Here is a 24321-nt window from a genome sequence, read left to right as displayed (position 1 = left end):
TTCTCCTGTTCTGCTTGAAATGCTACTGTTAAAAAAATGAAGAAAACTACTGCCTTTCTTTCAAAGCTGCCTGTGCTCATTTTTCATTTCTTTAGCAACCTCATCACTTGCTCTCCTAGGCTCACTGACTCTGAGATGACTTGTCTGATCTCTGTTTTCTTCCCTTGTCTTGCCCATAAGGTAGTATCCAGTTTCTTAAGGGGCTTTGTTTAATCGTCTCCGGTGGCTCTTGCTTTGCCCAGTTTGATCTTGGGCTGCAGCTGTGAGTTTTACAACGAGCTTCAGAGCAGATGACTGATGTGTTTCTCTTCCATGTGATTGCTGGGCGCTTTAGCTAGCAAGTGTTTGGTTTCTGTCCACTTCTCTGCTTTTGATGGCTCTTTACAGGTAACTGAAGATGGGTCCGGCTTTATGGGAAGCTTGATGGAAGGATTATTGGAAAAATACATTTTTCTCTGTGCCTTGTAGAAACTTAAATCTCTGTATAGCAGAGAAAGAAAAGCAAACGTGGTGTTGGAAAGTGGAGTGTTTGAGTGCACCAGAAGTACTAAGCCCAATTTTAGTTTGCTTGTGCATATTTTAACTTCTCGTCTCTCTTCCATTAAGATTCCAATACTGAATATTCAGGTGAAAATATTCCCGGCGCTCTGTACAGTTGCAGGAACCATATTCTCCTGTACAAACTACTTTGGTGTAATCTTCACAGGTGGAGTTGGCAAAAACGGATCCACTATAGCAGTAAGTACTTCGTTCTGCTAGTTACTCTTCAGCACTCTGGCTTTTCAGCCATGTCTTTAGTTTTTGTTTAACATAATACCTCCTACGTGTGAAATATTTTCCTTTCAGTTCTTTGCTGGCTTGAGAAAAGTTAATATTATCCGTGTAAGGATAATAGCTTTAGGAATGAAGAGTTTTAAAATTTTTGAGTAATTAAAACTGTTCATGCTACTTTGATATTTGCTTTTGAATTAATCATATAAAACAGGTTATACAAATACACGCCCTCTCAAAGAGTTCATAGAAAAGTCCAATGCAAAAAAAAAAATGTATTCATAAGGAAGTTCATCAAGAAGGTTGGTATTTGTTTTAATCCTTCTAAAGACCTGTACTTTTTATATTACCAGTGAAAAAGTACAGGTGGAGGTATCTGGACAAGTACCTACTGTTTCAGTGAAGGTGGTGATTTATTCTGGAGCCCCGGGCATTTTCCAAAAAGTGATTCTATACCAGCCTAGTCATTATTTGCTACCTAAAAGGCCGGTTTAGTTCCTTTCTAGCTGGCATAGTCAATGGAATAGAAGTATTGTCTCCTGCCATTTGCTAACAGTGTTAGCCATTGACCGTGTGACACGTGTCAGAACTGTGCACTTCTTGCTGCCTAAAACCTTATTTTCTTCACCAGCACAAGAAAGGTTTACTCACATTCTCAGCTGATGCTCACTCAAGTTATACCACATTTTGCTCCCATTAGTACCAGTGTTCAGAAAGACATATTTTTAATGTGATTTTAGTTAGAAACGACCCATTGCATACCACATGAGTGTTTGGCTTAGTGAGGTTTCTTTGCAATGTGCTCCTTTTGTTAACCTAATGGTTTAACTTCATCTTGCTGTAGGGAACGAGTGTCCTTTCACCTTTCCTTCATATTGGGTCAGTGATTGCGTTAGCTGCAATGATCTACAAGAAATCTGCTGTGCAGCTCTTTGAACGGCATCCCTGCTTATATATACTTACTTTTGGTTTTGTATCAGCTAAGATAACAAATAAACTAGTGGTAAGTGCACCAGAACCTTGGAGTTTCTTGTTGTGGTAAAACTTTTTGTAGATTTTAAAGTTCTCTGGTTATTTCATTGACTAACTTGAATCTGTTTGTGTACTGATGTGATACTTGCGCTCTACTTTCAGTAGCTTGCAGGTGCAGGGGAGCCTTTCTTCTGCTTGAAAGAGGAGTGGTAAACCTCAAATTTTTGCCATGGTTACACAGTCAGTGCCAGTACAGCTTACAGTTGCCCGAGTTCTGTTCCCAGCTGTTTATGCACACTTTTGCAGTGTATTTATGCACATGTGTGATGAGCTGGGCTGGCAAGAGAGGTGGCCAAAACCTCCCTCAGATGCAGGTGCAGAGTGGAGCAATGTTTGGGAGGAGAGAAGGTGACAGAGCTGCTGAGATTTGGAACGGTTGCTCAGGGTTTAACTTGGTTGCTCATGTTTACCTTAAATGGGAGAGAAATTGTGGTTATTAACACGTTTGAACCAGGGAACAGATGCCAGTGCTATCAGGAGAGGAGCTACTGTTGAACTGAGTGAATGAGGGATTAAACAACTGTTGCCCCACACCATCCCAGTTCTGCCGGCATATGTTGTGTTGCCCCATGAACTGGATCAGCGTTGGATATAACTCTCAATGGAAGAAAAGTTTATTTCCTACCAAGACCAGTTTACTACACAGTCACATCAACAGTTGTGCTGGTAGAAGTGAGGATGTGGTGCAGGGGAAGCTCTGTGTATGTGGCGGGGAGGGCAGGAAGGTCACACTTGGACACAGAAAGACACGATCATCAAATGGTAACCAGAGAGAGGAGGTGGTGATCCTTGTGGGATGGGAGCAGATAGGTTGAGTGAGAGGAATACCAAGTGTCTCTGATTTTTGAAGATCTAGAAGCTGTGAGTTTTTTGTTTCCAGGCTCGACTAAATCTTAAAATTTATCAGTCAACTTCCATTTTACTGTGTTGTTTCTGGCAGGAGGAAAAGTTTGTGGGCTGGAAAATGTGTTAGGGTTTTTTTCCTGTAGCTACATTGCATGTTCTAATAAAAGATACTTATCTGCAAACCTTGCATCTCCTAGAACTGTAGTATTTTATGGTTAAAACAGTATTGCTGCTGCTATTTACATACTTGATATATCTTACAGTAATGTGGCTTGAACTATAACTTTTTTGGTTTTGTGTATTCTGAAATCACTCTACCTTGGCTGGCATATGTTTATTTCTTAAACTTCCTTTTTTTTTTTTTTTTTTTCAAATGTAGGTTGCACACATGACCAAAAGTGAAATGCATCTGCACGACACGGCATTCATAGGCCCAGCGCTATTGTTTCTGGACCAGTATTTTAACAGCTTTATTGATGAGTATATTGTACTCTGGATTGCCCTGGTAAGTGTGGGCTCCCTTTGCTTGTCAGTGATCATTGCAAAGCATTTTGTGTGCTCCTTTGACAATGTTTGTGTTGGCTGAGCCTAGCTGACTCACCTAGAGGGTGATGGGACTGGGAACCTACTTTAATGAGTTGATTTTAAGTAGAGCTCGTGCAAAGAGGTGAACATGGTTTGCTTGGTGCATAGTTTAAACAGTTTTAAAGCTATGTAGCAAATATGCACAGCTTAGAATAGAGTATTTTGAAGAATTGTGTTGATGACTTGTTAGCAAGGGAATATATTATGCGCAGTGTAAATGTAGTATGGCTGTGCCTTAAGCTCTTGAAAGCATGTACATCTGTCACTACTAGCAGCACCCATTAGGAAAGAATATCTTAAGTTATATGTGCTTATCAAGCACTCAGGCGTTACCTACCAGAATGCAGTGTTGACCTTTTAATAAAATGGATATATTTTATGTATGATTATCACAATTCAGAGTTAATGGGGCATTTCACAGTATCTGTAGATCTACTATAACTGTGTCCCCCTCTCTGACTCTGGAATGAAGAGTCTGTATTGTTACAGTGCTGAAAGAAAGCCCAGCATGCCTAGAAGCTTTCTTCACTGAGTGATTATTCCTACAGAGTTGGAGATACAGTTTATGAAAAGAAGACCCCAGTGCTTTTATTCTGAAGTATGCAGGTGGTGCTATACTCTATGAAAATATAATCTAAATGCATGTAATTTTTTTCCTTTGGCAGATCTTTTCTCTCTTTGATTTGCTTCGATACTGTGTCAGTGTCTGCAATCAGATTGCTGCCCATCTGCACATCCATGTATTCCGAATCAAGTCCTCCTCCACACATTCTAATCACCATTAGTAAATGGGGAGTCACCATAAGGAGAAATAAGAAAGAGTTGTTTTTCTACATGGAAGGATGTGAAGATATGTAGGAGACTGAGGCAAAAAGCAGATAAGAACAAAGTAATTTATAATAATCAATGTTGTATAACTTTTATTCTTTGTTATCAGTAACACTCCTTAACTAGTCTCCTGCCTGAGAGAGTGAATTCCAAGTACACCCTAGTCAACTCTACATGTAGTCAACTCTGTTGGTTCAAAGCCTGGGAAAGCATGCAGGGAGTAATGCTCTGTCTTTGTAATTACCTTGATTACAAAATAATCTATATATGGTGAATGGATCCCCAACAACTGAAGTTTCTAATGTAGTATAATTACAGCTGCAATACAACTTGCTTTTAATTTTAATATCTCATCATCTCTTAGTGAAATACTTGTTTAGTGTCCACTTGAAATTTATTTACTAAAGACCTGAGCTGGTAAAAACAGAGATATCGCACTAGCTTGTGTAGCTGAAGCAGCTGTCAGGGTTTAAGTCCAGACTGATGTGGTTCTTTTGCTTGTGCATTGCTGATAAAGCAGTTTCTTGCTAAAGAGTAATGTGTTGAACAGGGTTCTGCAAGTGGAAGGGATGACTGGCATGCAAAATAGTGTGATATCTTTGTTAATTAATTTTATTTTTTTAAATAAACATTATCTAAAAAGACAACTTATTTCTCAATTTTCTTCAGTGGAAGTATTATAAAAAGAAAATTTTACTGTTTACTTTTTTATGTATAAAACTTAAGTAAAATTTCTTTTCTGCTCTTAATAAATAAGAATTCTGAGAGCAACAGTTGTCTTCAGATGTGTGTGTTGCTCTGTCCTGCTTAGATTTGTAAAGTGCACTCCTGCCTGCTATTTAGAAAGCAGTTTTGTAATGCTTTTATGTGTATAGTGTTGCCATTGCAGGATCTCAAAGACTTTTCTCTGCTACGTAGTGCAGTGAGTTGGGGGTGGGTTTGGAGGTTTTTTTTTGTTTGTTTGTTTTTGCTTTAATACCATTTGAAATGCGGCGAGCTGCATCAGGGAGGCTTAGTTGGATTTAATGGCGGGTTTAATTGCATGGTAGTGAAGTGCTGCAGCGTGTGCCACAGACCCTGGCATTGAGGGGCACCTCAGAGCCTGAGCAAAGTGCCTGGGCGTGCTGTGCACAGCAAAGGGAGCGTCTCCAGCACGGGAGCTGCTTGGGAGACAGTTGGTGGGGAACGCTGGGAACCTGGGGGCTGAAATCCCAGCCCTCTGACCACGGAGCATCTCACTCAAGAGGGTGAGAAAACACCTCTGTCTGCTGGTGTTGTGGTTTAACTCCAGCTGACACCTCAGCCCCACACAGCTGCTTGCTCACTCCCCAACAGTGGAATGGGGGAGGGAATCGAAGGAGTATAAGTGAGAAAACTCATGGGTTGAAATAAAGACAGTTTAACAGGGAAAACAAAAGCCGTGCACAAGCAAAGCAAGAAATTCATTCACCCCTTCCCATCGGCAGGCAGGGCTTCAGCCATCCCCGGGAAAGCAGGGCTCTGTCACAGTGACTTAAGAAGACAAATGCCGTAACTCTGACTGATCCTCTGGTTCCTTCTTCCCCCACTTTTTTTGCTGAGCGTGATATCGTAAGCTCTGGAATATCCCTGGGGTCAGGTGTCCTGGCTGTGTCCCTTGTGCACCCTCAGCCTGCTCACTGGTGGGGTGAGGGGCAGAAAAGGCCTTGACACTGTGTGAGCTCTGCTCAGCAGTAACTGAAACATCCCTGTGTTATCCAAAACTCAGCCCCATGCCAGCTGCTGTGAAGAGAGTTAACCACCCCAGCCAAAGCCAGCGCAACTGGGAACCCAGAGCCACACCAGTACCTGAAGTCAACTGCATGTCTCTCTTCTTTGAAGGAATTAAGCACAGCTCTCTTTAAAAAACTAAAAAAAAAAACAAAAACCAAAAACCCAACACCAATAAATCAAAACCCCACATGGCCACAGGAAGTGGTGACATTTATTTCCTGCGATACTAATGATTAGAAAATGCGCTCAGAAAGTAGAAAATTGAGTTCCTTCGGTGACTGGAGTGTCTTTAAAGCCTTCCTTCCCCCCTCTTGGGGCAGCACCCCGTGTCTGGCTGCCACGGACAGAGCAGTCAGTCTTCCAAAGTTGTGTCCTTGCAGGGACAGGGGCCTGCCTGGGCTGGAGGGAGCACAGGGGGAGCAGGGCTCGTTTGGTTGAAGTGTTTGTGTCTGTGAGGAAAGAACCGGGGGTTGGCCCGTGCCTGAGGCGGCGCAGGAAGTGGAGCCGAGATGCCGACATCTCCAGCCGAGCGTTTAGCGTGTGGACGTGCTCTGTCCTGTGTCTTCTCTGGTTGGAAGAGTTTTGGTTCCTTCCTGGGGGGGGTGGTGGTACCATTTCACCAAGAGAGCTGGAGGATGTGCCTCAGGATTGGGACACTGGGGAAAGGCGGAATGTCTGCAGGATGAGGAGAAATTTATGTAGGCTTCCCCACTTTGCCCTTGAACTCGCAGGCATTTGCGTGCTTGGGAGCAGCTATTTTATGTCAAGTGCAGGTGAGGGCTCTTTGAGGGTTTGTACTGGGGTTCCCAAAGGGTCCCTGCCAGGCTGAAGCCCGAGGGAGGGTTTGGTTCCCACATCCTGACCACACACCTGGGGCACAGCTCAAGTGTCCTGGAAATGTTATGGTCCCAGCACCTTGATACTGGGACCATCTCCTGTGTGTAAGATGGTAGCTGTGTCTTTATTATCAGAGTTTTAGATACAACTGGAATTCAGGTAACTTGTTTATTTAGTTTTAACTGCATTCAGCTGGGTGAAGGTTTGTGTGTAAGATGGTAGCTGTGTCTTTATTATCAGAGTTTTAGATACAACTGGAATTCAGGTAACTTGTTTATTTAGTTTTAACTGCAGTCAGCTGGGTGAAGGTTTGATCTAGATAGTCCAGCCTCTGCTGCTACCCTGCAAGGGGTGAGCAAGACACAGTCAGCAAGGCGAAGGACTGGAAGGGCGTTAAGGTGCTGAGGGCTGTCTCCCCTTTCACAAACCACGTGTTTCTTTTCATCAGCATGAAGTGGGTTGCAAAACTCAGTTGCTTGGAAAGTCCCTCCCTGGAGTGTGAGTGGTTTGCTAGAGATGCAACCAAGGAGAATCGTGCTCTCAGTCTTCAGGGTTTTAAGATTTAAGCTGCTCCAAATAATTTGTCACTGATCCTTAAGACTGGTGAAGAACTGAAGTCTAAAAGGTTGCCTAGGACCAAACTTTCATTTATGAAACTTGTCTAAACTATAGCCTGCTGTTGAGGAAATGCAATAGGGTACCTATTCCTCATCTTTTCACTACTGGAAGTTTGAATGCCCTCCGTGTTCAGCCAGCCAGGTAAAATTTTTATCCTGATAAAGTTTCAGTGTTATCAGGGAATAGTTACTGCTGGTAATTCAAGTGATATAAAGTGTTGCTATGGATATAGGTATTGTATAAATGCCTGTAATAAATAATAGAATAAATTAACTTTGGCACTTATACATGACAGCACTGTCTTGTGATCGTAGATTATTTTAGGGTTACTCAGGGAGTTGAGAAGGGGAACACAATTTTTGTGGGCTCAGCCTGATCTTGTGACATGCTTTTTCACTTTTTGTTGCATTCAGAAGATACTTAGAATGAAGAGCTTTTGCAACAGCAGCCTATTGAGCTTCCTGCAACACCTGTGTCTGAGTATGTTCCTTTCAAAACAAATAGAACCTGTTCTCTCTTAAGCAAGTTTTCTCCTAAAACTGTAAAGGCAAGCTGAAAATTTCTCCTTGGTGTTAGAGTGTTGCCTCCTCTTCTGAGAAGTGGTAAAGGAGTTCCCTTGCTTTGGCAAGGAGTTTACCACAGGAAAGAAGCAGATCAAGATACCCCAGGCCCTGTTTCTGTTTCATCTGTGTGCTAGTTTTGTTTCCTACTGGTATTTTTCTCTTCTTTTCCTTCCTATCCTGCATGCACCAGGTGTGTCCAGTGCTGCTATAACCCATCTTTGTGTTTGGAATGGAGTTGCCGAGAAGTTCAATCATTTCCACAGAGCAGGAGGTAAAGACTGCAGCAGTTTTCAGAGGTTATAGCCAGGTGGGGAGTGATCTGAGGTAGGAACTGTGTTTTATTACTGTTCTGGAGCAATCTGAAAGCACTTAGCAATACGACCATGTTGACTCTGGTAGGTTAAATATGCCCAGGACTATTTGCTGGCACTGAGGCCAGCTGGCAGAGAGTAACACATGCCATAACTTAAAACTTCTCTTCTAAGCAGGGCAACTGCATAGCAGGAATTGAACTGCAAATCGGGAGCGATTCCTGAGCTGGCTCCCAAACCATGCCTGGGAGTTGTTTGTGCGAGTGTGAGTTGGCTAATACTATGCTGGGAACTATGTTAACAATTTAGCAGAATAAATGAGCACTTTCCAGCTGAAGGAAACATTTCTTGGCGCTGTTTTATTTACTGTTGTAGTCTCAGATCAAGTGTTAGACAAATCTTGATCAGGAAGGAGGATTTAAAAACACGCTGCAGTTTGTGTTATCTGCTGCAATGTGCCCTGAGCCCAGCTGGATGCGTCTGTGCTCCTGGCAAACAGGGCCTGAGTTTACCCCAGCGTCTCTAGCAGCAAACACAGTGCCCCCACCTCCCAGCAGGTGGTTTTAAGAGAAGCAGACTGAATTCAAAGAAATAAATAGGGTATTTTATTCAGCATCTGCCCTTTCGGCATGGTGTCTTCTTTCTTCACCGATTTGGATTGATCATAGGGATGTCCATATTTGCAATATGCAGCCTGCCCACCCTCCGGGCATTAAAGGGAGGACGTTAAAGCTCTTGCCAGATTGTACCTGTCAGGTGAGTAAGCAAGCATGATAATATCAAGCTGCTTTTCAATGTTCAAGCCAACCCAATGGAAGAAACCTTAAAACTTGCTGATCAGGAACGACATCAGTCACACAGCCTTAGAAAACAAGGACAGAGCTGTCAGGAAGAGTAACAGCATACTGAAAGGGAAAAGATTTGAGAGGAGTGTGGGGGGAGATTTGGGGGTCCTGGGGTAGCTACCATTTGAACGTTTTTTAAAAATGTAAGGGTCAGTTTTCATGTATCTGTTTTCAGCAGCTGAGGAACAACCTTCTATTACAGTTTTTTTCTGGCAGGAATTAAGCAACCACACAATCCAGTCCCTTATGTGATTTGTAATTCTTCTTTTTTAAAGAGCTGCTGCCAAAGCAAGGACCACCTTCCGTTTTTCTCAATGAGACGGTGTGATGCTTCACAGCCAAAAGGGTTAGCATCTCCTCAAAATGGTAATGAACAAGCAGGAGAAGGGGGAGGCAAGTGGTCTTTTCAAAAGGGACAATTCTCAATAGGTGCCTTTGGCTTTCCACACACAGAGTTTTCTGCTGGCAGGTGAACTTTTTTAAATGAAAAAAAACACAGAAAAAGACCACTCACCTTTAATTTCCTGTAGTTAAACCTGTGACACTCTCTGTACCCAGGAGGGGGAACTTGTGGAACCAGAGAAGATACCCACAGTGCCAAAAATCCCTTTTTTTCCTAACAAATAATTCTTGTTCCCCTCTCTGAACACGCATGGGGGCTGAAAAAAATTAATTTTCCTTCAGTGAGGCTGGAGAGTTTCACTGCTGTTCAGTCTTTACCCTCTATCCAGCTGTTTTTGCCACTTACATGTATGCATGACTACACAAATAATTACTTCTAAAATAAATGCCTTTTACATCTGTGGTGTTTTCATTAGATGTTCAACAGCTCTGAAAGTGAAAGCTGTCTGGCAGTCAGCCTGCTTATTTTTTAGTGTTTATGTAAAATCTCTCACGGTGGCATTCAATACCACTGCGAAAGTTGTATTACGCTCTATTTTTGATAACATCTGCATGTGTGCATGTCTAGTGGGTTCTGAGTGATATGGCAGCTTAGATCTAACATCCCAGAGAGGAGGATGAAGATCTGCCTTCGACCCCAGCCCTTGCTGGGAGAAGCATCTGGCACTGGTTTGTCTGGGAAGGAACCAGGCAGATCTGCAGCCAGCACCAGCTTCCTCTGCTGCAGTACTTATTCCCTGGCTGAGTGCAATAGGAAAGGGGGAAAACCGTAATTTAGCTTTAAATCTGCTGCAGGCATCACATTTCAGGGACAGTGCTTCAATGAACTGCAAGGTTTTAAAAGAAGTTGGCATCAAAACCAGAAACGAGGAGGATGTCGACATGTTTTACTACTGGATTTAACAAATACTTCCTACCCAAAGCTGTTGATCAGCTGTTTCCCCCTACTACAAAACACAGCCCTGTGGCCTTCACAGTTTGCTTACAGCACAAATAAATAACCTGTTGGAAAAGAATATTTTTGTTTCTTTAAAGAGCTAAACTGGGCTCTAAGAGGTACCAACGAAGCAGACAGCCACTAGAGAGGAAACTGCTAAAATCCACCACGACTGTTCCTGCTGGTATTTAACAATGAGCACATCTTGATAGAAAATAAAGTGAAACATTTGTTATTAATAGCAACCTTGGAAACTTATTCAATAGGATGTTACTTATTTGAAAAACCTAAGTTTGTTTTAATTAGAAATAACACTATTTCCTACTCATCCTTTTTTTTTTTTTTTTTTTTTTTCCCCTCTAACATTTACTCTACAACCTTTGTTGTCCTGCAGCCAGCTCCCCGACCTCCCTCCCTCGCTGCGGGAGGTCCTGGCGGGGCCAAGGACTGCGCAGGGCCGGGCACTGTGAGCCGCAGTTTTTCCCTGTTGCTAGCAAGATCGGAAAAGAAATCACAGCCTGCTTGCCAGCTCTGTGCAAAAGAGTTTTCCAGTGCAACGATGCCCTGAGGAAAGAAAAGAAAGGGTAGAAACTGGTGTTCCGTGCTGCCCACGCATCTCATGAGTCACAGATGGGTAGGAACCGGCAGACAGGTCCAGCAAAGTCCGTTGTGCTCTGCCCTTGGACTTGGGGCACACGTCGGGTCTGCGCAGCGTGGTGCTGCTGGGGGGACCTGCTTGGTCCCAGCCCCGCTACCGGGCTCCCAGGCTGGACTTCACGAGTCCCTTCGGTGCTTCTTCTGTTCGTGGTACTCTGTTATTTTCTGCTGGAAATACGCTGCGAATGAGAAAAGGTCGTTAGTGGAAGGGCAGGGCTGGGGCTGGGGAGGGTGCAGGGCTGCGCAGCCTGAGTCCTGGGGAGCGTGTCTGCACCCCGGGAGCCAAACTGTGCTGGGTTACGACAACTGCACCCAGGTGAGGACCCAGGTGAAATCGGGGTTGTTGCAATTCCACCCATCCCTCTCACCCACCCAAAATGGGCTTTTATCACGCTGGGTTAACGTAAGTTTTTAACCCAGGTGTTCACTCCTGTTCAGTTTCTGTGTTTCCTCTCAAACCAGCAAGGAAGAGAGAAAGCAGAAGACCCCGGGAATGCAAATAGCCGAAAAGGTGATGCAGACTGGGAATATAACGAAAAAGCTGGGGTTGTGCCATTCCTCTCTCCCAAGCCCAGGCAGGCCCAGGTCCAAGCCTGCTCTATAAAGTCTGACCTAAAAGGGCAGCGAAAGCAGCAGCAGAGGCAGGGCCAGGCCCCGAGAGCCCTGGCCAGGCTGGGGGGATGTTTGCTCCCATGCGGCAGTTGCTGATGGGGCACAACGGCTGCAGCCTCTTGCGCTCACTCAGAGGGCAGCAAGACCTTGATGGGTGTCAAGTCCTGGGCCAGGATGTCTCTGACACCGGTAGATATTTTGGGTGGCTTTCTCAGACTCCATCTCCCCTGTTTGTCCTCATCCTGGGCTGGGAGGAGGCTCAGCTCTGCCCAGTGCCTTGCAAATCCCCAGGAAGGGGGAAGGACCAACCCAGCCACCACGGATCTGCGCCAGGGCTGGTGGCAGAGATGAGTCAGGGCTCGTAGGGAGCGCAGTCAGGAGCCAGCTCCCAGCTGCTGCCTGCATCAAAGCCAAATATTTGTGCTGCTAGTGGCATGTTTGCCTAAACACTGGGCTCTCGGTAAGCCTGCCCCATCTCCAGTCAAAGAACAAGATCTCAAATGAGCCCAGGGATTTTGTTTGATCGCTTGACAGGGATAGAGAAATGCAGCTATTGAGAGCAAACTGGTGCTACTCGCTGCCCTGAGCATCCTCATCCAGGAGCTGCATCCGTCCCCGGGCATGGGGCATCTCTTTCCCTTATCCGCATAGCCCAGGACTTTGCAGAGCTCACCCGACCAGAGAGGGAAGGAGAGATGGGGCCATTTACCTTCCTGTGGGATCCTGCTCTTTTCTGCTTCCTCAATAAACAGGGAAAACATGTTCGTCTTCACAAACTTTTTCACAAACTTGCGGTTGGTCTTGGAAGCGATGGCTTTGCAGAAGGCTCGCTCCTGGAAGGTGCCCGAGCCGTTTTTACTCCATTTGATGTGCGAGGCGTAGTGGCCAACCATTCGGACAAAGAATTGTATGAAGGCTTCGGAGACGACCGTGTTCACCTGCTCAGATGCTGGAAGAGGACATGGAGCATGAGAGATGGGGATGGGACCTCTGAACATAGTAAGGACGGTCTTATTTTAACCTGTCCAGTTCGCAGCCTGTATTTGCATCCCAAGAAATTATTTGCTTAAAACCTCCCTCTGCCAGTAAAGAAAGATCAGACTAGTTTTGCTGAGGGAGCACTGGCTGTGTTTGCTTTCCAGGGTGGATGCATCTTTGTGGGCCAAGTATTGGCAAAACCTGATTTTTTCAGCAGAATCAGTTGTTCCTGCTCTCATGTTTTGCAGGACAGGGGAAAGGCCGAGAGATTTCCCTCCTGTGGCTGCATTTGCTGCAAACTGGAGCAGAAACATCCCAAGCCAGGTCCCCTTAGGAGAATCGTTTCGCTGAGGACTCTGGCCACCTGCAGAGGGTGGCTTGCACGTGTTCTACTGTATGTAAAGAGATGCCCTTACTGTGTATGTTGTTGTTGTTGTTGTGCCTGTTCAGAGATGTCAGCATCTCGTTCTGCAGCTTGATGGGCAAGATCTCCTCCTCGTCACCGACCTGGAAGGCAACGGGGCTGTGAAGCACCTGGCACCAGTGGGAACCCAGCTCAGATGGCCGCAGGCAGCAGTTAATGAAGCCCCTCAGGGGGGGTCTTTCTGCAGAGCTCATTAATTATCGTTGCTGGGTGATGTTGGGAGTGGGATGCCCAACACACAGACTCTGCTGCTCTGGCTCACAACAGGACAGATGCAGTGGCCCTGGAGACATCCCTTCTGTGGGACATTCCCCCTGGATGGGTGACACTGAGATGTCTCTGCCCTCCAAATGTGAAAGCTGTCAGGTGGTGGCTGGCACCAAGGGGTAAAGGGGCCCTTCCCAGGGCTACCCAGGCCAGGTGAGCCCCCCCAGCCCCACGCCCTGCCCGGGGGGGCACCTACCGCCCGGAGGATCTTCCCTTCGCAGAGGTCAACTATCAGAGCCTGAAAAGAGAGCAGAGAGGGACCAGGTTTAGCCCTACTAAGGCATTCAGGCTTCCTCCCACCCGTTCTGGAATCAGACCAGTGTGTCTGCAGCCCGTGAGAGTGGCAGGAGAGGGATCAGTCCCTCTGAGCTGGAGGGACCTGGGCAAGGGCACCGGGGCATCCCCCATGGGACTGTGTTTGCTGCAGGCTTGGTCTTGTCTCCAGGCAGCTTTTTTTCTGCTTCTGCAAGGTCAAGGATGTTGCCAACAGCCAGCCTGGCCAACAGCAGCTCCCTGAGCCCCCAGGGTCAGGGCTGCGGGTCCTGGGGTGGCCAGCAGCACCCAGGGGGACATGGAGGTGTTGCCCCAGGTACCAACAGGAGGGGACATGCAAGAATCTCCAGCCTCCTTGGACGGGAAAATGGCACAACCAGCTCGTCCATCCCTGGAGCCAACCCAAACCCAGGGTCACTAATGGATGGCTCCATCCAGTTGCTTTCCCCCGCCTGGATTAAATACCTCTTCCATCGGCTGGTCCAGGACCCGCTCCAGATGCCGCATCTGGATGCCAACCATGAAGGGTGTGGGGCAGCAGACGGTGTCGAGCAGGCACTCGGGGACCACGGGAATGTAGGTGTGAGCCCAGGTGAAGGGGTAGAGGAGAGCAGCCACTGCATGGATGCACTGCGACAGGACGCTGCGGGACAAGAAGCCATCGTGGTGGCATTGCATGAGGAAAGGGAACTTCACTGCTCAGAGGGAACATCCCACCCCAGGCTCAGCTGCATCCCGCGCTCCTTCAAGAGGTTTGTTTTGGTTTTATTTAAAAATAAAAAGATTGGGACTCACCTCAGCTCCTCTGCCAGGAAAATGAGCCGTCGCTCCAATACAGCAGAGGCGAAGATGTGCAGGATGAGTTGGGGGCTGAGCCGCTGGAGCAGAGCCTGAAACTCCACATGCTCCAGGTGGGCATCCACGGGCCGTGTGAGCTCGATGAGCTGTGGAGGGAGAGCCACCAGACCCCAGCTTAGGAGGTGCAGTGCTCCCCCCATGCTGCTCTGGTCCCCTGAGAAGGTGATTTGGGAGCATTTAATGGCCCAGAGTTTCCAGCATCTGCACCACATCCCTCTACAAGGGACAAACCTCATCTTGTCCTGCCTGGAGGTGTGGGCTGTGCGGCACTCGAGGATGCAGGGGAAGCCAGTGGCATTGTGCACTGTGGGGTTTATTCACTGGAGCACTGGGTTTTTAACTAAAATGCCTCTTTTCTCCAGCACTCACAAGGAGGACATGCCCCCATCTCAGCGGCTGACAGCTCATCCGTGAGCAGCAGTGGCTAACGTTGCCCAGGAAAGGGAGGAGGAATGAGGGCATGACTTTTACTACAAAAACCACAAAAACTTCCTCAGAAGCCTCTCTGGGAGGGCCAGCCTGCCTCGTCGCAGCTAGGATGGCCCAAAAGTGAATTATCTAATGGATATTTGAAGGTGATCTGTCTGTTCTTCTGGGTTTGCCCCAGACAAGAGTCTCCCAAATCCAGTTGATACCTCTGCCCTGCTGCAGGCAGCCCTGAGACGGTGACCACTGAAGGGTTAACAGGACTGTGCAGCTCATGACACAGTCCTGGCCTCTCTCTTCAGCTTTACAGGGGAGAAAATCCCCCTGTTCCATGTGCCAGGCCGCCTTTCCAGCATAGCAGCATCTTCTCAGCAGCACCACAGGTCTTGGCTGGGCTCCACAGCCCTTTTCCAGCACAAATCCTGCACGATCCCCAGCTCCCAGTTCACGCAGTACCCAGGGTTTATTTCCACCCCTTTCCCTGTTCTCTCACTGATCTCTTTGACTTACTCCAGCCCCCGCCTGGAGCCCCAAAATGCAGCTCTTTCGAAGAATGTCCTCATACATCCTCCCTCCCCGTCACCCCCAGCCGCGCTCTCCGCAGCCTGGCCTGCAGCCAGAGCATTGAGCAACCTGCGAAGCTCTTGCACAAGCCTTCCTGGATGAAGAAATCTCTTGCAGTTTGATAGCCAGCTGCTAAATTGCACTAGAGGAGGGATCTTGCTCTCAGACCCACCCTGTTAGGACGCATCCCTGGGATGCTCACCACTGAGGTTATTTTGCTTGACGCCAAGGCAGATCCCCTTTTTCCACCCCAGCTTTGCCACAAGAGAAAGAAAACGCAAAAGAAAAGGCTCTGCCTGTGCTGGCCTGGGCTGTGCGTGGGCGAGGTGAGCCCCGCGGGCACCGTGCCCCTGTCAGATCTCCTTTCACAGGTAAAGGCCGGGCTTGCCGCAGCCCTGCGCCGTGGCAGCTGCCCGCCCGTGGGGCTAAACTGGGGCGGGCGTCGAGGCTGAGAGCTGAGCACCGACCGGAGGGGAGGCTGCAGCCTGCGCCGCCCCGCGACAGCCCCCGGCACCACCGCGCACCCCGACGACGCTGGCTCGCAAGCGGGGTGCAGCCAGCCCCGCTCCGCAGCCCCGACAGGACGCACCGCGCTGACGTGAAGGCTGTGCAAGCACCAGCGCCTTAAGAAATGGCATCCGGGGAGGTTTTTGTGCTGGCAGCTCCAGCTCGAGGCTGATGGAACTGCAAAGATGGGGTAGCATCACCTGTGGCTGGGCTCTATCCTCGTCCTCACTGTTTGCTGCTCTCCTCCTGGACCAGGAGGGAGGTGGCACCCATTTCCCCATGGCACAAGGCCCCCAGCAGCCCGACCCACTGCTCCAGCGAGCACCCATGGGTGCTGCAGGTGTGGAGGATGCTCCCAGAGACGGCTTGGGCTCCCCATGTTGGAGCAGTCCCCGAAATGCCACTGAGCCCCCAAGACCCCCACCAACCTCCGTGCCAGACTCGGGGATGAAGCTTTTAATGGTGACAGTTTTCCCTGGAGCTGGGAAGGGCGATTCCCGAAGGCCCTGCATGAAGGGGTAAATCACTGCCATGGAGATCTGGCGCCTCTTCTCCACCTCGTCCAGGATCTGGGGGGGAGAAAAAAGTGAGCTGTGAAATCCTGGCAGGCAACTGGGTGGCTGCCTTGGCCACTGCTGTGCCAGACAGAGCCCCCACCCTCCTACCTTGGAGAAGAGCCCAAAGCAGCCCAGGCAGCTGATGATGCAGAAGACCTCAGGGAGGCGGACACCACGGCCGGATGGCTGGAAGAGGGTAGGAAAAGGGTTTGAGCATCTCCCAGCTCCACCGCGCCAGCTCCGCGCTCTCCCCAGAGATCCCCCCTGGCCCCACTCACCCCCCCAAGATGACAGATCACCCACTGCGGGATTGTCAGAGCTGGGACTCAGGCCAAGGACACAGTTGATGCTGTAAAATCAGAGGCTGCCCAGGACCAGGAGAAGGCAATTCAGATGCCAAAGTTGTTAATTTTTTTGGTGCAAAGCCTTTTGGCATATTCCCAAACTTTCCTTGCCCCCAGACATGTGTCCTGTGAGACCTCTTGCTCCACCATCTTTGGGGCCAATCCTGTCTCCTACTGAAACAGGGACCAGAGGGATGAGTGCCCAGCCTGGTTTTCCCTTTCAAACTGGGTTTGTCTGGGGTCTGTTTGCTCTCTGTGCTTTCTGCGCTCCAGACATGCAGGTCAAAAAGCCAGAGCTCAGCCCTGGAGGCAGGTTTGCCAGGGAATGAAAGAGTGGTGGGATCCAGCAAGTCATCAAGCTGTGGTGTATGGCCTCGTGGCTTTATGAGCCCATTTAAGCAGGCTGCACATAAATCAGCAGCCAAGGAAGACCTTCATCACACCTCGCAGCCCCCAAGCTGGCCAAATCCGTGAGCTGAGAAAGGCAGCCACACAATTTTTGGGAATGGGGCTGAGGGCATCTGGCTCCTTGGCACCTGAACGGGTGCATGCGCATCCCCATCCTGATCCTGAGTGGGACTTGCAGCCACCCTGATTGTGCAGCCAAGGGAAAGGAGCCAGGAAAGCTGCAGGAGATCCGTGGGGAGGCAGTGACCACAGGTACAGGGAACAGCTCCTTCCAAATGTCACATCTCCTGGCTGCATTTCAGGCCAGCCCTGGGCAACAGCAAATGCTTCTTTCCTCCATCCAGCATCCAGCTGATGCCCCAGCAGAAGAAAGCTCCGAAGAAAACCCTCTGGGTAGCCCACTGCTGCTTGTCATCATCTTGTCAAGGCAGGTGGCCTTCTAAGGCACGTCCCCAAGAGCTGTGCTTTGGGCAGGGCCCAAGACACCACGTCCCACCGCGGGGATGGGGTGGCACGGCCACCACCGCCCCAGCGATGGCTGTACAGGCGGGGGGATGCTCACCAGCAGCCGCCTGCAGTAGCCGATCTTCCTGCTGCCATCCACGTTGGTCAGGACGAAAGAAAAGGTTTCGCTGCAAGGAAAGACAACGCGTGGGGAGGGGATGGCTCTTCCAGCCTGCAGCCCTCAGGGGTGGGAAAACCACGGCTGAGACCCCGCAGCGGGGCAGGTACCTGGTAAACTCAGTGACGGGGGCCCAGTTGTTGCCGTCGGGGAAGCAGAAGAGGGGGATGGCTTGCAAGAGACGTTCCTCCTCCTCCTTCTGGCCCTTCAGCAAGTTCTCACGCTGGAATGAAGCAATGCCAAGAGTCAGGGTGATGAGGGGGGCCCATAGTCTCAGGGGATGGGGTGGAATGGGATGTGTCCCAAAGCAACCTCCAGCTCAGACTGAAGCAGAGGGTGTCTGCACCTTCCTGGACAAGCATCTCCCCAACATCCAATTTTTGACTCTTGTATGCCATGGGCAGAACAGAGGCACCCACGGGTCCCTCTGCAAACAGGGGTTCTCCTTCTGTGCCACCTCCCCAAGGTGTGATTTCGCTGCCACGGTCTCCCCTTTTGGAACAGGACACTGGGGAGCACTCTGGGATTTTCCTCCTGGGTTTGTGGCCTGGGGTTTAGACTGCAGGGAGGGACAGACAGTCCCAGCAACCCTAACCCATGGCAGGCAAAGCCCTGGGGTTTGGGTCTGTGACTCCAGGGCATGGGGTATTTTTCTTTTCCTCTAAATCTGGAAAACTCTTCCCAGAAACACAGGACTAAATACCTTTGGGAACTGGTACGTTATCTTGGGTTCGTAACGTTCATCTGACATTTTCTTCAGAGACACCACCACCAGGTACTCGAAGAAAAACTGTCCAGCAGAATAGAGGATGGAGCTCCGCTCTCCTGGCTTCCCCTGCGGTGCCTGCGAGGGGCTGTTTTCCGCAGCAGAGGCCTCTTCTTTTCTTTCTGTAACCAAAAAAAAAAAAAACCAACCCAAAAAACATAGCAGAGTGAAATGAAAGGTCAGGAGGTGTCCTGATGGTAGGAAAGGAGATGCAGAGCTACACACGAACTGGCCAAAGTGGCTGGAGGGAACTGGGTGCTGGTGCATAGGGTGTTTTGGTCCCTGAGAGTGAACAGCTGGGGACATGCGGGCATAGGACACGGGAAGGAAAGAGAAATGGTTTTTATGAGTCTTTTGGAGAAAATGGAAGTGCTGTCAGACACCCCAGCCCTCCTTTGCCCCATCCCAGGAAGAGCAGAGGGACACCCAGAGCGAAACTGGCATGGGGGATGGCGGAAAGCAAATGGTCTCTGCAGAAAGCATCTTCAGGAAGGTGTGGGAATACTTTTATCTCAGTTACTTTTATTTCCCTAGGGGAAAAAAACAGCAAACAAACAGCACAGATCTTGCTTGAGCATCTTCAAAAGGCTCCAACAAGATGAATCCCAATCTCTCCCTGCCAGATGTCCTCAGTCCTGGGAGCTGCTGATTGCAAATGAGATACTTGAAGGTTTTCCCTAAACCACAGCTCCCAGAGCAAAGCAATTCCCTGAGACTGCATCCCATTTCTTGTTCGGCCGGTTGGGGAGGACATCTGGGGAGTGCCAGCCTTCACAACCTGAAAAACTAGAAATAAGAGTGAAAAGAGCCCAAGCCGACATCTCCAACGGCCCTGGCTGGGATGATCATGGTGGGGCAGCGAAATCCAAGGGCTGGGAAGGTGAGGAGGTAAATGCTGTCAGGAGGCTGCAGCCAGGCCATGACACAGCTCTTCCCTCTCCCAGCAGCTGCTTGTGGCTCTGTAATTCCCTGGTTCCTGGCACTGAAATTGTCCCGGGCTTGGTCTTGTCTCTGATTATGTCTGGGAGATCCTGGGAATAACAGGCAGGAAAACAGAAATGTGGCTGGATGAAGTAACCGACTCTTGCAATTTGTTCCCACGTCCTGGAGTTTGGCACTGGGCTCTTCTGGTTGTGCCGCAGCTCGGCGGGGCAAGGCATGGCCGGGGCCGGCTGCTCCCATCGTCCTTCTCCTCCGTGCACGACGTCCTGCTCCGACAGCAGTGCTGGTGGACACCCCACCCCGCGTGGCCCTGAAACCGCTTCCTGTAGTCTGGAAACATCTTCCCAGCCTTTGCTCCAGGTCATCAGGAGCTGACAGGAGCAGAAAGCTCATCCAAGGAGGCGACGCTCACAGGCCCGTACTGGGATGTCCCTTCCCAGGGAGCAGAAACGCCCTTCCCAGCTCGGGGTGGGGAGAGGCATGAAGCAGCCCTTGCGTACACCCTGAGGCTGCTCCACCTCTGCATGCAAAGTCCTTCCTCTTGGCACGGTGAAATTCATTCTGAAGAAGTCCCTTCGCAGCAGGGGGAAGCCCAGGAGCATCCCAAGGATGAGACCTAGTTACAGACACCTCTGGTTTGTCCTCAGTGGGGATCACCCGTGTGACACCCCCAGCAAACTGCTCCAGCCCAGGCAAAAAATGCTGACAAGATGTGCTTTGCTTCTTCTGCTCCTCCTTGGGATGCTCCAGCAACAGCTTCAGCGGTCCAATCTCACCTGTGGGGCTGGGGCAGGAGGTTGTTGCTGAGGGGACTGCAGGGGACTGGACTGTGCAGCCGGGTGGGCTGTTGGCATCCCCCATCCTCGCTGGATGCTGGCGTTGGTTGTTTTTGCGTCACAGATTGCCAGGCTAAGGTGAAAGTCTGGTTAAATCCTGCCTAACCAGTCCTGTCCTGCATTTCAGAGAATACAAGATGCGTTTTCAAGCAAGGGCTGGATTTGCATCTTGCCCGTGGGGTTTTCATCCAGCTGAGTAAAACCCGCTGCTCCAGGGAGGCTGGTCATGCCGCGCTGCGGGTCTGTCTCTCGCAGAGGGACCCATGCGCCCACCCAAAGCACGACCCGGCACGGTGAGCCCTGCCAAAAGTGCAGTGTCACCCAGCAGCAACCCCCCTGTGCCAGGGCTGGTTGCAAAGCCCTGGCTGGCAGAGCCTAAATCCCTCCGAGACCATAATACCCCATCCCTGAGCTGGAAGACGAGCTCTGGGGTCGTATGGGGCCGTGCACAATCATGCAGCTTTGGACAGGTTTAATGTGGCATCAGAGGTCTCAGCACTCCCCAAACCCGGCAGGATTCGCAGTCCCTCATGTATCCTGGAGACACAAGCCACCGTCACAGGTGCTTTGGCCAACTACTCTCCTGTAGCCCAGGTGGGGAAGAGTTGGGGACCACTCCCGGTCCCTCCAACAGGAGGAGTATCCCGAGAGGAGGGGAATGAGCCCCACGGCCGGGGGGCGCTCAGGCAGCTCCTGGGTGGAAAGCGGCTGCCCGTGCTGTGGATTTTCACCCCTCCCTCCACCGGGCACGGAGAGGGCAAAGGCTGCCGCGATGCGCCCTGTCCCATGCGGAAATGGCACTGAGGCCACCCGTGTTAAAAGAAAAAGATATTTTGCTGCACAACCAGCTTCCCCGACCAGAGCGGGGTTTCCTTATCAGCTGAGCACTGGGCTCAGACCCACGGCGTGATGCAGCACAACCTGTTTCTCTCCTCCCAGAAAACTCCCGGGTTGCGGCGTGCCAAAATCTCCCAGCCCAGCAGGACGGTTTGTGGGGGAGCTCTGCTTCCTGCACCCTGCAGCCACCCACCTGCCCCAGCAACAAGGAAATGGCTTTTGCCTTATCAAACCCTTGCTGCTGCGCTCAGAAAATCATAGATCACATCCAGAGCAAGAGCCAGCCAGCGCAAAACAGACCCGAGGGGTGGGCTTGCCCTGAGCCCCCCAGATCCACAGGTTTCCCCAACCTGCTCTGCTGTGGCTTGCGATATGGCAGGTCCGAAACCCCCGATGATCCAGCCTGTATCTCAGAAAAGCTCACAAATCCCAAAGGACCGATTTCTGCACCGTTTTCTAAAGGCTCCGCAACACTGACCTGCCTCGGGGGCACCGTGCCCCCGCGGATGCCCTCAACGCCACGCTCCGGCATGCCCAAACGGCCGGGAAAGCTTTCGGGAATGTGGGAATAGGGAGCTTGGGGGGGGGGTTGCCCCCGCGATGGGGTGAACCCCCGGGGGACGGGGTGGGCTCTCCGGGGCTGGGGTGAAGCTCCCGGGATGGGCTGAACACCCAGAGGAGAGGGGTGTGCTCCTGGGAGATGGGGTGCACTACCGGCGGCTGGCCTAAAGCTCCGGAGGATAGAACAAACCCCGGGAGATGCGGGGAGTGCCGGGGGCCGGCGGCCCCGAGCGGGGCTGGAGGGCACCGAGCCGGTGCCGGTGCCTGTCCCCGCACCGACGGTCCCACCCGGCGTGACCCTCCCGGGGGTGGCACCGATACCGGTCCCGCGCCAGCGGCACCTCCCGGAGCCCGGCGAGGGGCTGAGCTCCCCGGGGTCCCCCTCCCGACCCTCACCTCTGCGGCCGGAGCGCCGCAGGCTCCGTCGGAAGAAGCTGCCGATGGAAGCCATGGGGGCCCCGGCGCGGAGCGGTCCCGGCGCGGCCCCGGCGGGGAGGGCTCGGCTTCCGCCCGCCGAGCTTTCGCTTTCCCGGGGGAGGAGGGACGGGACGGGGCGGAGAGGAGAGGAGCGGCGAGGGCGGGGGGCGGGGGGGTGGGGGGAGCGCACCTGGCACCGGGCACGGGGAGCCCGGAGGACCGGGCACGGGGGATCCCGGAGGACCGGGCGTGGGGATCCCGGCAGCATCGGGAAGGGGCGGGGAGCCGGGAGCACCCGGGCACGGCTGTCCCGGGGACACCGGGAATAGGGGAGTCGGGAGGTACGAGGATGCTGGGGGGGAACTGGGAACGGGGGAGCTGGGAGGGACCTGGGTACTGGGGGTCCTGGGAGCGGCGGGCACTGGGGGAGCTGAGCACCCCGCACCCGGGGCTGGGCATCGCGGGGGGGAGCCGGGCACAAGGGGCACAGGGCACGACTGGGCACAGGCTGGGAAACCGGGTAGGGACCCCGGGGACAAGGGGTGGCTTTGCCCTACACCGCAGGGGACAAAACGCCCTGCCCCAAACCTCCAGCATCCCTCCCCGAGCCCTGCTCTGGCCGCCCTGCCTCCCCCAAGCCCTTTTCTCCCCAGAAACCCGCTGGTGCCAGGGACGGAGCCTGCTGCGGGGCTGGGAGGGTCACTGAACTGTCCCCTCCATGGCACGGAGGTTTTGGGGTCTCCTGCTCATGATGGGGAGTCGGTGAGCTGCCCTGACAGTGCCATCATGTTTTCACTTCCACGGTCATCATCTGCGAGCTTGTCTCAGCTCCGCCTGGGAGCGCCGGCTGGGTTGTGCTTTCCCTCGGCTGGCGTTTCTCCATCAGGCAGAGCTTCATCCCCTCTCGTGGAGTGACTCAGAGGCACCTTGGCCAACTCTTGGGCTCGAGGCCTGTTGCCATCCATCTTCGTTACAGGAAGGCAGAGCAGTTTGTTAGCACTGCAATATGGTGGCAGCCGGGACGCCTGCGGAGCTGCGCGGCTTTGCTGGGCGGTTTTACCTCTCCAGACCCACCAACGAGGAAAGTCTCTTTAAAATCAATGATATCTTTTAAAAAATTTCCTCTTTTCCCTGTCTGCCCCTTAGCATCTCCTCTGCCATTTTTAGGCAGTGCTTGTGCAGCAATTAAACACACAGAAGGGGCTTTGGACACAGCTGTGGGCTATGAGGACTTCAGGTGTGATGAGCTGTGCGCAGTTCTCAGCCCTAAAGCCAGAGCACGGCTGTTTGCAGCTGTAGAACAGGTTTCCCACACCAAATATCCTCTCATATTTTGCAACAGCTCCCATGCCCTTCCCTTCCCTGCGTGTGAGCTGGAGCTCGAGGGTGGGTTTGCTGGGAGAAACAGCCTTTGCCAGCTTGCAGAGGTGGTGGACGCTTTCAAAACACGTCCCTGACGGGGCACGTGCCCCTGACCTGGCCGGGATGCTGCTGCCTCGTTGGGGTTATCAGGGAATTGCTGGTCTGGGGGATGGTTTCTGGCTGATCTTAAGTGGGTGGAAGAGCACTTGTGCTTCCTGGAGGAGAGGGCAGCGTGTTTGTTTGTGCACAGGGCTTGTTCCCAGGAGAAATTTCCTCTTGGCACAAAAGGAAAATAAAAAGTTAGGGGTTTTCCCCCTTGATAATGGAGGAAAATCCCTGCTTTCCTGGAAACTGGAGCCACCTTGGGAAAACAACTGCTGCCTTCAGCCAAAAGAAATCCCCAAATTCTTAGATTTTTTTCCCATATATACAAATCTTTTCTGCTTTCTCCCTTTAAGTCAAGTCTCTGACTATGATCCCGCCTTGATAACGCTTTGCCTCTGCTCAGACGGCTTCTGTGCGGGGAAGAAAAGAGCCGTGTTCCCAGCCACAAAACCTCCCCGCTCCCGAGGAAACACTGTCCCTTTGTGCCTGTCACACAATCCAGCAAACCTTGCCCTGCTGAAAGAGGTTGAACTTTTGAATATTCCTACTGAAAGCTCTTTTCTGCAGGGAGCCAACCACCCACCGGGACAACAAACGGGCACATTGTGGGATCCTCGGGGCTGCTGGCCACCGTGGATGCAACACTTGCCATCGCGCTGCTCTGTTGCCGC

The 24321-nt window shown here is 51.2% G+C and overlaps 2 protein-coding genes across 5 annotated transcripts in view; one reads left to right on the top strand and one right to left on the bottom strand.

Moving 5' to 3' along the window:
- The window catches only part of CEPT1 (choline/ethanolamine phosphotransferase 1), a 74340-nt gene extending 69631 nt beyond the window's left edge, over positions 1 to 4709 (top strand). For all 4 annotated transcript variants that reach the window (XM_033001957.2, XM_033001956.2, XM_042800062.1 and 1 more), the window contains 4 exons: positions 607 to 738; positions 1616 to 1774; positions 3029 to 3154; positions 3900 to 4709. In XM_033001957.2, the coding sequence (XP_032857848.1) occupies positions 607 to 738; positions 1616 to 1774; positions 3029 to 3154; positions 3900 to 4019 (537 nt within the window). In that variant the 3' untranslated portion in view covers positions 4020 to 4709. The remainder of the gene's footprint in view (positions 1 to 606; positions 739 to 1615; positions 1775 to 3028; positions 3155 to 3899) is intronic.
- A 5547-nt stretch (positions 4710 to 10256) lies between these two features.
- Positions 10257 to 23148, bottom strand: DENND2D (DENN domain containing 2D). The gene is made up of 13 exons (XM_033001969.2): positions 23110 to 23148; positions 22374 to 22488; positions 18528 to 18712; positions 17935 to 18047; positions 17765 to 17834; positions 16559 to 16636; positions 16322 to 16462; positions 14334 to 14482; positions 14004 to 14181; positions 13462 to 13503; positions 12991 to 13081; positions 12306 to 12545; positions 10257 to 11163 (listed from the first exon to the last, which is right to left on the bottom strand). The coding sequence occupies exons 1-13, from the start codon at positions 23146 to 23148 to the stop codon at positions 11102 to 11104; spliced, it is 1503 nt and encodes a 500-aa protein (XP_032857860.1). The 3' UTR covers positions 10257 to 11101.
- Positions 23149 to 24321: the final 1173 nt, after the last annotated feature.

The sequence above is a fragment of the Tyto alba genome, unplaced genomic scaffold, assembly GCF_018691265.1.
Source record: "Tyto alba isolate M040663 unplaced genomic scaffold, T.alba_DEE_v4.0 Super-Scaffold_30, whole genome shotgun sequence".
In the NCBI taxonomy this organism is placed as follows: domain Eukaryota; kingdom Metazoa; phylum Chordata; class Aves; order Strigiformes; family Tytonidae; genus Tyto; species Tyto alba.
The sequence above is the reverse complement of the archived record's forward strand: the minus strand, read 5'-3'. Positions and strand labels throughout refer to the sequence as shown.

Coding starts and splice junctions, on each gene's coding strand:
- DENND2D (XM_033001969.2), bottom strand. CDS start 23,148: ATGGATGGCAACAGGCCTCGAGCCCAAGAGTTGGCCAAG. Junction 16,637..17,764: donor GCTACTGCAGGCGGCTGCTG/GTGAGCATCCCC, acceptor ACCCTCTTCCAG/CCATCCGGCCGTGGTGTCCG. Junction 12,546..12,990: donor CAACAACAACAACATACACA/GTAAGGGCATCT, acceptor GTCCTCTTCCAG/CATCTGAGCAGGTGAACACG.